The 13,472-nt window shown below is 45.7% G+C and overlaps 1 protein-coding gene across 2 annotated transcripts in view; it reads left to right on the top strand.

The window, feature by feature from the left end:
- The window catches only part of lef1 (lymphoid enhancer-binding factor 1), a 178,735-nt gene that overhangs the window by 90,403 nt on the left and 74,860 nt on the right, over nucleotides 1-13,472 (top strand). For both annotated transcript variants that reach the window (XM_055641928.1, XM_055641938.1), the window contains exon 4: nucleotides 9,932-10,064. In XM_055641928.1, coding sequence (XP_055497903.1) covers nucleotides 9,932-10,064 — 133 coding nt within the window. The remainder of the gene's footprint in view (nucleotides 1-9,931; nucleotides 10,065-13,472) is intronic.

Below are 13,472 nucleotides of genomic sequence, written 5' to 3'. Positions count from 1 at the left end.
CACAAAGGACACAGGGAGAACGTACAAACTACGTACAGACAGTACCTGTAGTCGGGATCGAACCCGGGTCTCCGGCGCTGCATTCGCTGTAAGGCAGCAACTCTACCGCTGCGCCATCGTGACCGCCTTTCAAACCTCATTCCTGAAGGTAGATCCAAGGAACTGTAGATGCTGGTATACAAAAACAGATGCAAAGTGTTGGAGTGGAGTAACTCAACAGGTCAAGCTGCATCTCCAGAGACCATGGATAGATGATATTTTGAATTGGAACTTTTCTTCAGACCCATCCTGGAAGTGCTGCCTTGTACTCTTACTTTTTCCCTCAGTTGTTCGTTCTGCTATTGTACTTTACAAAGGACAAATAGCATTTATAGTCACCTACACCAATTGGTGCAGTGAAATTTGAGTTACCATGCAGCTCACAAATAAGATAAACACAACACCATAGAATTTAACATAAAACATACAAGTTCATTCTTTAATATTCTTTTGCACTACAATCTTGTACCATTCTGCTAGTTTGAACTTGCCATTGTATCGTTAGATTAGTTTAGAGATGCTGTGAGAAAACATGCCCTTCAGATCGGCGAGTCCATACCTACCAGCGAACCGCATCCATAGCAATATCCTACACAATAGGGACAATTTAGAATTTTACCGAAACCAAATTAGCCTAAAAACCTGTAAGTCTTTGGAATGTGGGAGGAAACCGGAGCACCAACAACAAACCCACGCAGGCATGAGGAGATCGTAGAAACTCCGTACAGACAGCACTCAAAGTCAGGATCAAACCCAGGTCTCTGGCGCTGTAAGACAGCAACTCTACCGCTGCACCACTGTGCCATCCCAAAGTACCCATTGCATACCTCACTAGGAAAATGGCGGCGCACCTGAATGCAGCGGCTTTGCTCTCCCCCGTGTGGATGTTGTTGTTTTTGTCTGTTTTGTCCGTTTGGCTGTGGACCTGCGACTCGAAATACAACCGGCAGGACCTTCTAAGGATTGGGACGCTGTGTAGCGAACTAGAGTTCGCAAGAAGCTCCCACAACGATTATATCCCGCCAGAAATCACCCGCCCAGCGGAGTCCGAGTGGATTACCTTACCGAACGGACGGTGCGGGAGGCGGCGCAGACGGAGGCGGCAGAAGCGCGGTTGTCGAGCTGGCATTCGCGCTAGGCTAAAGGAAGCTTCCTTACAGACCAGCGCTACCCAGCATCGTTTTGACGAACGCCCGATCGCTCAGTAACAAAATGGCCGAGCTGGAGCTGATCAATGAAGAAAACACATCTGTGCAAACCTGCTCGATTATGGTGGTAACTGAGACCTGGCTTCACGCTGGGATCCCGGACGAGGCCATCAGTCTGGTAGGTCGCACAGCACACTGGGTCGACAGGAGCAGTGACTCCGGTAAAAGCAGAGGAGGGGGGCTATGTATTTACTCCTATGACAAATGGTGTACAAATGTAAACGTTGTCGAGAGACATTGTTCACCAGACATGGAGTTTATTACATTGAAAAGTCGACCCTTCTACCTGCCGCGGGAGTTCACAGCTGTCGTTATTCTGGCTGTTTATATTCCACCAAGTGCCAACTTCAAGCTAGCACTGAACACCCTGCTAGCATCAATCAACAAACTACAGACTGCGCACCCTGATGGGATTTTCATCGTGGCTGGAGACTTCAACCAGGCTAATCTAAAAACTGTCCTCCCTAAATTCCACCAGCATGTCACGTGTCCGACGAGAGGTCAAAATACACTGGATCACGTGTACAGCAACATTAGGGATGGATACAAAGCCTCCTCTCTCCCTCACCTCGGCCAGTCTGACCATCTATCACTCTTTCTCACCCCGGCATACAGACCTCTCATTATGAGAACCAAGCCCAGTGTGAGAAACATAAAGACTTGGCCCGAGGGCGCTGCCGCCCAACTTCAGGACTGTTTTGAGCGCACCGAGTGGGACTTGTTTGCAAACCAGGACATACAAGAATACACATCCACAGTCATGTTCTATATACAGAACTGTATCAACAACGTCACTGTCGACAGGGAGGTCAGGTGCTATCCAAACAACAAACCATGGATGACCAGGGATGTCAGGAAACTGCTGAGGGAACGCAACTCAGCCTTTAGATCTGGCAGTGATGAATTGTACAGCACTGCCAGATCTAAACTAAAGAGTTTATCAAAGAGGCAAAGACAGCCTATGGAAGAAGGTTAGAGGGGTATTTTAACGAGAGGGACCCTCGGCGTGTCTGACAGGGCATTCAGCAACTCACAAACTACAAGGACAAGGGGGGGCTGATCATCAGCAGCAATAACAACTCGCTAGCTGAGGAGCTCAACCACTTTTTCGCCCGTTTTGAGCTGAATGAGGCGGAGCCTGCACCTGCAGCCGCACCCAGCACTGACGACCTGGCACTCACTGTGAGTACGGAGGACATCAGAAGAACACTCCGCAGGGTCAACCCCAGGAAGGCTGCTGGCCCAGATGGCATCCCAGGGAGAGTATTGCGGGACTGGGCAGACCAGTTAGCGGAGGTTTTTAGCGACATCTTTAACCTCTCTCTGTCAACGTGCACTGTCCCTAAATGCTTTAAGACAGCTACCATCGTGCCTGTACCCAAAAAAACATCCATTACCAGCTTGAATGACTATAGACCTGTTGCTCTCACTTCAACGGTGATGAAGTGTTTTGAACGGCTGGTCCTGGCCCACATTAAGTCCTCACTCCCATCCACCCTGGATCAGCATCAGCTTGCATATAGAGCTAATAGGTCAATGGAGGATGCCATCAACATAGCTCTACATTCTGCACTGACACATCTGGAGCGTCCTGGCTCATATGTGAGAATGTTATTTGTAGATTTTAGTTCTGCATTTAATACCATCATCCCCAGCAGAATGGTGGACAAACTGTCTGATCTGGGTGTTAATGCAAACACATGCGGATGGATTAAGGACTTTTTAACAGATCGCCCACAGACTGTCAGGATGGGGTCCAATTACTCCCCAGTCCTGACGCTCAGCACAGGAGCGCCACAAGGTTGTGTGCTGAGTCCCATCTTGTATACAATATACACTTATGACTGTATACCAACACACAGTACAAACAGGATCATCAAGTTTGCGGACGACACGACTGTGGTGGGACTGATAAACAACAACGACGAGTCTGCCTACAGGGATGAAGTCCAAAAACTGACTGTCTGGTGTACCAAAAACAACCTGGTACTCAACCCATCAAAGACAAAAGAACTGGTCGTTGACTTCAGGAGGAAGAGGAGAGAGGAACCTGCTCCCTTATACATCAAAGGAGACATGGTGGAGAGAGTCACTGGCTTTAAGTTCCTGGGAATAAACATCTCCCAGGACCTCAAATGGCAAATGAACACCGTCACTCTCGTGAAGAAGTCACATCAGCGGCTGTATTTCCTGAGGTCTCTGCGGAGAGCAAACGTCTCACAGCCGCTGCTGTTGTCCTTCTACCGATGCGCCGTGGAAAGTATCTTCTCCTATGGAATCCTGGTGTGGTTTGCTAGCTGTACTGTGGCTGAGAGGAGGGCGCTGCAGGGAATTATAAAAACTGCACAGAGCATTACAAACGCCCAACTGCCCTCCTTGGATGATATATACAGGGCCCGATGCTTGCACCGGGCCACAAATATCAAGCAGGACACATCCCACCCTGCCAACCACCTTTTTACTCTGCTACCCTCTGGGAGGCGATTCAGGACTCTGAAGGCTCGCACCGGTAACTAAAAATATAGTTTCTACCCATGTGCGATAAAAGAGCTAAATTCCAACAGAGAACACTGGGGAAGCAAAATGTAATTCCAAGAAATGCCGCCAAATTATTTTTAATTCTTTTTAAATACTTATTTATTATTTTACTAATAAGTGTACATATGTGTCAATGGTTGTCGTGTTTGTATTTTTTTAACCGGAGGAGATGTAATGGAATTTCGTTGCATAGTATTCATTCATTCATTCATTCATTCATTCACTACAGTATGTACACTGTTTTCTCTGGAGTTTCACGTGACAAAGGATTTGACTACATCCTGGTGTACATCACGTGAATAGTCCAATCTGAGGAAAGGAACAACCACTGACAATGTCCAGAGGGATCTTATCTGCAAACGGCAAGGAGCATGTGGTGGGATGGAAGGAGGAGCTCAGTATGGCAATGGGATTGGATTCGGGAAACGTGGACAACTCTCCGACCCGTGGAACGGATGAAAACTCATGTTCCAGGTTACACTTGCAGAATTCCCAGCAGAGGATCTCACATTCCTCACACAAATGGACACCACTGAATTAAACCAAACTGATGGTCAGGCCAGGCAGCATCTCTGGAGAACGTGGTTAGCTGACGTTTCGGGTCGGAACATTTCTTTGAAGAAGGGCCTCGACCTGAAACATCAACTATCCATGTCCTCCAGAGATGCAGCCTGACCTTCAGTTTGGTATCATTCAGTTTAGTTTATAACCAGGTGTACTGAGATACAGTGACAAGCTCTTTTGCTGCGTGTTATCCAGTCAGCAAAATGATCACAATCAAGCTATCTACGGTATACAGATACAGGAAAAAGGGAATGACATTCAGTGCAAGATAAAGCCTGATTAAAGATAGTTACTTCAGCACTTAATGCCCTTCTGCACATTAGCCAGTGTCTGCTGTTCCTTGTTTCGTCCTCATGATCTTTACATCCTGTTCTGATGTAAAATATCTTTGAAGCATGTGTCTGATGATCTTTCAGTTTGGATATAGTCAGTCACAATCCATTTGCTGCTCTGAGCCACTCTTCTCTTCTATGGGGCAGCCACACACATTCAACTTATTTCCTGATCATCCTATTAAGAAGTGTTTTGTATCTGCTGTCTGACAGTAATGCAACACAATCGATATCGATAATACCTCTCATTTCGACATGCCGATGCCAACAAAGCACATTTTAAATCAGCAAAGTAAAAGTGAATTATCCATCAAAATCACTTTGGGCGGCAGTGGTTTGCTGATATGTGCTGTGGGTTGTGAATCTCTGGTCTACTCACTGACTTAATCTATTGATGAGCTTTTCTGATGGAGAGCAGGCAGGCAAGGTGAGCAGTGTGATCTCTCTACTGTTTCAGGAAGGAACCCAGCCACTCCTTGCTCTGCCCGATGTGTATATGAAGACCTGTATCCTCTTCAAGTGCTGATTGAAGAACGTGGGCTTCCTGTAATGTCCATCGGGCAACCAAAATATCATTTCAATTCAACCCCCAGCTTTCACAGCATTGATGGAGCGAGATCACATCTTCGTTTTGTTTATTGTCACGTGTAGCGAGTAGGGTTGCCAACTTTCTCACTCCCAAATAAGGGACAAAAGGTCAAAATAAGGGACAAATTCCCGACGTCAATTCGTTGACCGACTCGGCCGTGGCTGGGTGAATGATGAGTTGGCCCGGGTGCTGGACTGCACACAAAGCCCAGCCGGCGGGCCAGCTGAGGAGTTTTGGCCCGGGCACCGGGCAAAGTCCGGCACCCCATCCAACTCCTGAACCGATGATCGGCCATGAGAAGGAGGGGTGGTGGTGTCGGCGGTAAGCGAAGGTCCGAATGTCGGACAGCTGGCCGGGCTGCCAACCGACTGGGCCATGGGCGAGGCGCTGCTGCTGCACTCCATGGGCTGTACTACGTCGGGATGGGTGAGGCGGGGCTGGACACGGCGCTCCGACCTGACAGTCCCCTCGACCCGAGTAGTAGCATTTAACTACGGGACAAGGGCGGTCCCGTGTGCACACACACACACACACACACACACACACACACACACACACACACACACACACACACACACGCGCGCGAGTGAGTCTTCGGCCATGAGCCCTGCGGACGGTAACCTCAGGAGCTGACCTGGTTGGTGACCAACTCCGGACTCCAGCAACAGCAGCTTCGTCTGCCCCAAATCGTGGGGCTTCAATTGGCCCGTTCGCGGGGCCTTTCATCGTCCGGCGCAGCTTAAAATCCGCCCCAGAATCTTCCAGCGCCCGGCGGGGGCTTCAACATCGGGAGCCGTGTCCCCTGGGATGTCCGCCCATGGTCTGGGCTGTGTCCACAATTCACTGCAATTTATTGCGGTCTAGAACGAAGCAATTCCCAAACTATGCTGTGATGCATCCCAATAAAATGCTTTCCACGGCGCATCTGTAGATGTTGGTGAGAGATGTTGGTGAGGCATTGGTGTGCTATTTGGGCCATTGGTTCTATATGGATGGTCCATGACAAGTTGCTGGTAATATTTACTCCTAGGCGCTTACAACTATCAACCATCTCTACTTCGGCACTGTCAATGTCAATTGCTTCCTGAAGTTGATCAATATCTCCTTTGTCTTGCTGGCATTGACAATCAATGTCATTAGGAATCTCAACCTGCTCCTGACAGGTTTCAGGCATTAAGTCCTGATGGGGCTAATTTTTTAACTTGGTTTTGGTAACGCAGGTGAGGTAGCAATTCTCGAGGCTCTCTCAGCCACAGGATTTATGATAAAATTCAAATCCATAGAGATTAAAACCCACTTCCTCTCAAGAGATCGAGGCCGTGGCTAGTTAGGCTTAATATTGCAGCATCACTTCCTGAAAGAGGTCCTGCTGTTTTAATTTGTGCAGTGGTGTTACTATGTATTTAAGGTTATTTCTCCTCTTGAGGAATTTAGTCAAAAGTTGCCTTTGAAATGAAGGCTGCAGAAGGATTTGAATTCACAGATACTTTTCTATCCAATAATGTAGGGCTCAGTACAATCATACATTGAACACATCTCTCACGCCTAGGGGAAAGGAAAATGCCTTTATTTTATGATCGGGCATAGCTTTAAGGTGAGAGGGGCAAGGTTTAAAGGAGAAGGTATGAGGCACAGTGGTGCAACAGTAGAGTTGCTACCTTCCAGCACCAGGGACCCAGGTTCGATCCTGACTATGGATGCTGTTTGTATGGAGCTTGTACGTTCTCCTTATGACTGCATGGGTTTTAATTTAGTTTAGTTTAGAGATACCGCGCAGAAACTGGCCCTTCCGCCCACGAAGTCCGTACTGACCAGCAATCTTAGCACATTAATACTATCCTACTCTAGGGACAATGTTTACATTTATACCGCCAATTAATCTGCAAACTTGTATGCCTTTGGAGTGTGGGAGGAAATCAAAGTTCTTGGAGAAAAATCCTGCAGGTCACAGGGAGAATATACAAACTCCATACAGACAAACTACCGTAGCCAGGATCAAACCCGGTTCTCTGGTGCTGTAAGCGCTGTAAGACAGCAACTCTACCGATGTGCCACTATGCTGCCCGAGTGCTCCGGGTGTCTGGGTACTCCGGTTTCCTCCACACTCCAAAGATGTACCGTTTTGTAGGCTTTGATAAAATTGTAAATTGTCTCTAGTGTGTACGATAGTGCTAGTGTACGAGTTGATCGCTGGTCGGTGCGGACACGGTGTATCTCAACAGTTTAATGTCTAAACAGTGATGCGTGCCCAGAACATGCTGCCACGGGGGGTGATGGATGCAGATACGATAGTGGTGTTTGAGAGGATTTTTGATAGCTGCATGAAAGGCCGTGGAGGGAGATGGATCAAAAGCAGGCACAGGAGACTAGTTTAACAGCATCATGTCCGGCAGAGCCATTGTGGGCCAAAGCACAACAGTTCCTTGCTGTACTGTCCTGTGTTATATGGTATTTAAAACAAGCAGTTAGTTTTTAATGCAAACTTTTCAATTGTTTTTACGCTTAATATAAAGTTTTAGTTTTACATAAAATTTGTAATGAATAATTCAAGCATTGTGATTAAATGGCCGCTGAAACGTCATACAACATCTAGATGTTGCCGTCCCTGAACACAGATCGTTCCAAAGAGTTTCAAATCCAGTGAACTCCTTGTGAATTGTCATCATTTCATCTGTGGGAGAAGATTGCAGGCAGTTGGCACTCTGTCAACTTCCAGAGAAAGCATGTGGGTAGGAGAGGTCAGACCACCATCTGTGTTGATGGTTCTTGACTGAGATGCAAGGACTAGAACATCAGGAAAACCCAGTGGCTTTTTATTGTTCTGACTGTCTAACCTATCTATGCCCCATATAATTTAATATACCTATATCAGGTCGCCCCTTAACCTCTGGCACTCCAGAGAAAACAATCCAAATTTGTTCATCCTCTTCTTAAGGCTAATACTTTCTAATCCTGGCAGCATTCTGATAAACCTGGTATAGGGGGCATAGTGGCGCAGGTGTGGTGTTGCTGTCTTACAGCGCCTGAGACACAGGTTCAATCCTGACTACGGGTGTTGTCTGTATGGAGTTTGCACGTTCTCCCTGCGACCGCATGGTTTTCTCCAATTTCCTCCCACATTCCAAAGATGCACAGGTTTGTAGGTTAATTGGCTTTGGTAAAGATTGTAAATTGTCCCATGTGCATGGGATAGTGCTAGTGTATGGGGATCGCTGGTCAGCGAGGACTCATGGGGCCCGAGGACTTATTTCCTCGCTGTATGTCTAAAGTAACCTGAACAAAGAAAATTCATATAAAGATCATCATGTGAAAATGGAAGATTCCAAAGACGAACAGGTTTGTAGGTGAATTGGCTTCTGTAAATTGCCCCTGGTGTGTAGGATAGAACTAGTGTGAATGGATGATCACGTGGAATCAGTGTGCTGAAGGGCCACACTGTATCTCGAACCTAAACTAAACTAAACTAAACTAAATACTCCTAATGGAATTTTTTTTTAACTCATGTAAAAACAATATAGATGCTGGTTTACAAAAAAAACACAAAGTACTGGAGTAACTCAGTGGGTCAGGCAGCATCTGTGGAGAACAATGATAGGTGATGTCTGGGTCCTTCTTCACACTGATGGTCAGCTCTACCAGCTGCGACACTGCCACCCCAATATATTTTCTTGTTGGATGTGGTGACAATCTTCACCTGAGGAGAACAAAACATCGAAGAGAATTAGAGATGTAGCCCAGTCCATCACACAGACCAGACTCCCCACCATTGAATTCATCTACACTTAGTGCTGCCTTGGAAAAATGGCCAACATAATCAAAGACTTGGCCTATCATTCCATTAGTCATCCCGTCTTCTTCTCCCCACTCCTGCCTCACAAAAGGTACAGGAGCATGAAAATGCACACCTGCAGACTCAGGAACAGCTTCTTCCCCTCTGTTATCCGGCTTCAGAACAGTCCATGTGCTGGAGTACTGTCCGATTCTGCTCTGCCCCATTGTGGACTTTGGTGTGTGTCAATGGAACTGATGCGCTACTGTGCTGATACCTTTATTTTGCACTCTGTTCCATTCGCTTTGTTACTAGGCATCTGAATGGTCCTTCCATATGCTCGAGTACTGCCTGATTCACTATCCCATTGCGGACATTGGGCTTTGTCTGTGGAACTGATGCACCACAATGCTGAGAACTATATTCTGCACTTTTTTTCAATTCAACTTTAATGTCATCGCACAAATACAAGTATGAGTACAACGAAATGCAGTTTTGTGTCAGTCCGTAGTAGTTGTACATAAAGAAATCAAAAAAATAGAAAGAGAGAAGATACAGAATAATCAAGAAATACAGAATAATTAAACAAATAATCAAGAAATACAGAATAATTATACAGTTTTATTAATTATACTGCATCATACCGTTACTCTATCTATTGTACTTGAGTTTGACTTGATAATATTTATTATTTGGCATCTCTGATTTGTTTGGATAGAATGCAAAGTAAAGTTATTAACTGTACCTCAGTGCATGGAACAACAACACACCTATACCGCTTTCTGTTTTCCTGCCAATGTTCTGGCTGTCGCTGTTTGGTTACATTAAGCCTGTATGGTTTTTATCGATTGTTACTGACAGAAACTGCACTGTTTTGTTTCCTGTCTTCCAGTCAAACAAGGTGCCTGTGGTGCAGCCCTGCCACGCTGTTCATCCTCTGACACCTCTCATCACTTACAGCGATGAGCACTTTGCGCCAGGATCTCACCCGACACAAATCCCCACAGACACCAGCTCTAAGCGAGGTGAGTCATCTCTCATACAAACTTTGACCGGCCCTGAATACAGGAGAGCTGAATATACCAGATGTGTTACAAACATCTGTTTACAATTGGACAATTAAAGTTACGGTGTTGTTTTCTTTGGAACAAAGGAGATTTAATTGACATATAAAATTATGAGATTGAGGCAATGTGAACAGGAAAGACCCTATTTCCCTTGGTCGAGCTGTTCGTGACTGGGCAATATAGACTTAAGATAATTGGCAGAAAGATTAGAGGGAAGTTAAGTCAATGAGTGATGTTGTGCGGAACTCACTGCAAGAGAGGTTAGTGGAAGCAGGAGCTCATACCACATTTGAGCGCTCAAACCTGGTTGAGCTTCTGCTCACAGCTCTAATGACCTGGGTTAGATCCCGACCTCCAGTGCAGTTGTGGACGTGGCCCAGACCATCACACAAACCTACCTCACTTCCATTTACTTAATCTGCACTTCACGCTGCCTCTGCAAGGCCACCGGCAAAATCAAGAACCCGTCTCAGCCCAATCACTCCATCTTCCCCTCTCTCCCATCAGGCAAGAGGTACACAAAAGTGAAAACACACTCCTCCAGATTCAGGGACAGTTTCTATCCAGCTGTTATCAGGCAACTCCTGTCACCAACTAACTGTGTCCTCTCACCAACTAGAGAGCAGTCTTGACCTCCCATCTACCTGATTGGAGACCTTCAAACTATCTTTACGTTATAATACACATTACACCCTCTGTCCTGTATCTATACACTGTGGACGGCTTGATTGTAATCATAGCAATGTTTTCACTGACTGGATAGTATACAACAAAAAAGCTTTTCACTACTTTCATGTACGTGATAATAATAAACTAAACTAAATCAAACTGAACTAAACTAAACTAAACAAAACATCTCCCTGTGACCTGGTGGGCATCTAACAGGTGCCCGGGTTTCCTCCAAGATCGCAAAGACAGGATGGTGAACGGGTAGTTAACGGGCTACTGCAAGTTAGCACCTAGACAATGGGTGAGTGATACAATCAGAAGAATGTTGATGGGAATGTGGAGAGAATGATTTACAGAGACAATTTCTGTGTCAGATGTAAACATAGAAATTCGTATTTAAGAAAGAACTGTAGATGCTGGAAAATCGAAGATACACATAAATGCTGGAGAAACTCAGCGGATGCAGCAGCATCTATGGAGCGAAGGAAATGGGCAACGTTTCAGGTCAGACCGGAGGAAGGTTTTCGGCCTGAAACGTTGCCTATTTCCTTTGCTCCATAGATGCTGCTGCACCTGCTGAGTTTCTCCAGCATTTTTGTGTACCATAGAAATTAGTAGCTGTGAGCGAAAAAGTGGAAAATGGAATGAATGCAAAATTCATATTTTGGGAAGCATAGACACAATGGGTCGAGTGGCCTCCTGAGCTACAAATCTCCATGAATCATGAGATCAATAGAAGTCTAAACTAAATCTTTGGGGGCTTTGTATTTTACACTAATTCAAGACGCACCCAGTATTCAAGCCTCAATTTGTTATGAATGAATTTGAGAGAATATCACAGCTGGCTGTGTGCCATTATTAACTCGTTGACAGGCTCATAAAAACTACTTGTCTGAATTTGTCTGGTGGAGGATAAGAAAATGAAGCAAATGGAACAGCGTTTAAAATGCTTCATAAAAAATCCAGAGTAACACAGGAGGAAAAATACCAGATTGTCTATGCTGAATTAATAGTTTGAACAACTTGGCAAAAACTCTTGGAAGCCTTGGACATTGTAGGAGGAAGTCTTTTGAATCTTGAAGTAAAGTAGATGGGGTAAGTGCACAGAACCTCTTGGCCAGAGTAGGGGAACCGAGAACCAACCAGAGGACACAAGTTTAAAGTGAGGGGAGAAATATTTAATAGGAACCTAAGGGGTTACTTTTTCACACAAAGGGTGATGGGTATATGGAACGAGCTGCCAGAGGGGTAATTGAGGCAGGTACCATCACAACATTTAAGAAACATTTAGAAGTACATGGTAGGATAGGTTTAGAGGGATATAGGCCATCGAAACATAGAAACATAGAAAATAGGTGCAGGAGGAGGCCAATCGGCCCTTCGAGCCAGCACCGCCATTCATTGTGATCATGGCTGATCGTCTCCAATCAATAACCCGTGCCTGCCTTCTCTCCATATCCCTTGATTCCACTAGCCCCATGAGCTCTATCTAACTCTTAAATCCATTAAAGTGATTTGGCCTCCACTGCCCTCTGTGGCTGGGAATTCCACAAATTCACAACTCTCTGGTGAAAATATTTTTTCTCACCTCAATCTTAAATGGCCTCCCCTTTATTCTAAGACTGTAGCCCCTGGTTCTGGACTCGCCCAACATTGGGAACATTTTTCCTGCATCTAGCTTGTCTAGTCCTTTTATAATTTTATATGTTTCTATAAGATCCCCCCGGTCCTTCTAAACTCCAGTGAATACAAGCCTAGTCTCTTCAATCTTTCCTCATATGACAGTCCCGCCATCCCAGGGATCAATCTCGTGAACCTACGCTGCACTGCCTCAATCACAAGGATGTCCTTCCTCAAATTAGGAGACCAAAACTGTACTCAGATGTGGTGTTACCAGAGCCCTATACAATTGCAGGAGAACCTCTTTACTACTATACAGAAATCTTGTTATGAAGGCCAACATTCCATTAACTTTCTTCACAGCCTGCTGTACCTGCACGCCAACTTTCAGTGACCGGTGTACAAGGTCACCCAGGTCTTGCTGCACCTCCCCATTACCTAACCTAATCCCCTTGAGATAATAATTTCCCCCCTTGTTTTTTCCGCCAAAGTGGATAACCTCACATTTATCTATATTATACTGCATCTGCCACGCATCTGCCCACTCACTCAACCTGTCCAGGTCACCCTGCAAGCTCCTAACATCCTCTTCACAGTTCACAATGCCACCCAGCTTTGTGTCATCCACAAACTTGCTAGTATTGCTCCTAATTCCCTCCTCCAAATCATTAATATATATGGTAAACAGTTGCGGCCCCATCACTGAGCCTTGCGGCACTCCATTCGCCACTGCCTGCCATTCTGAAACCATACCTGCCAAACACAGGCAGGTTGCACTAGAGTAGACGTGGCATGTTGGACGGCGTGGGCAGCGTGGGGCCGAAGGGCCTGTTTCCATGCTGTATGGCTCTAATCATTCTAGATCTTGCCATTTTGTAAAATTGGTTGACAAAATCAACACCAATTGAACTTAAGAATGAGGTTAACCTGCTGTTGTTCATTTTGTACGGTTGCCCTGAATAACGCTGGGATCTGTTGTGGTCATCAGCTGAAATTATCTCAAAGAGTCATCCCAATCTGTTCCACAATGCGGCTTCAAATCTAGAAACAGTTTGGCGAGAGTAAGGGTATCTTCAA

This window comes from Leucoraja erinacea, chromosome 1 (assembly GCF_028641065.1).
Source record: "Leucoraja erinacea ecotype New England chromosome 1, Leri_hhj_1, whole genome shotgun sequence".
Classification (NCBI taxonomy): Eukaryota; Metazoa; Chordata; class Chondrichthyes; order Rajiformes; family Rajidae; genus Leucoraja; species Leucoraja erinaceus.
This window is presented reverse-complemented; position numbering and strand designations above follow the sequence as displayed.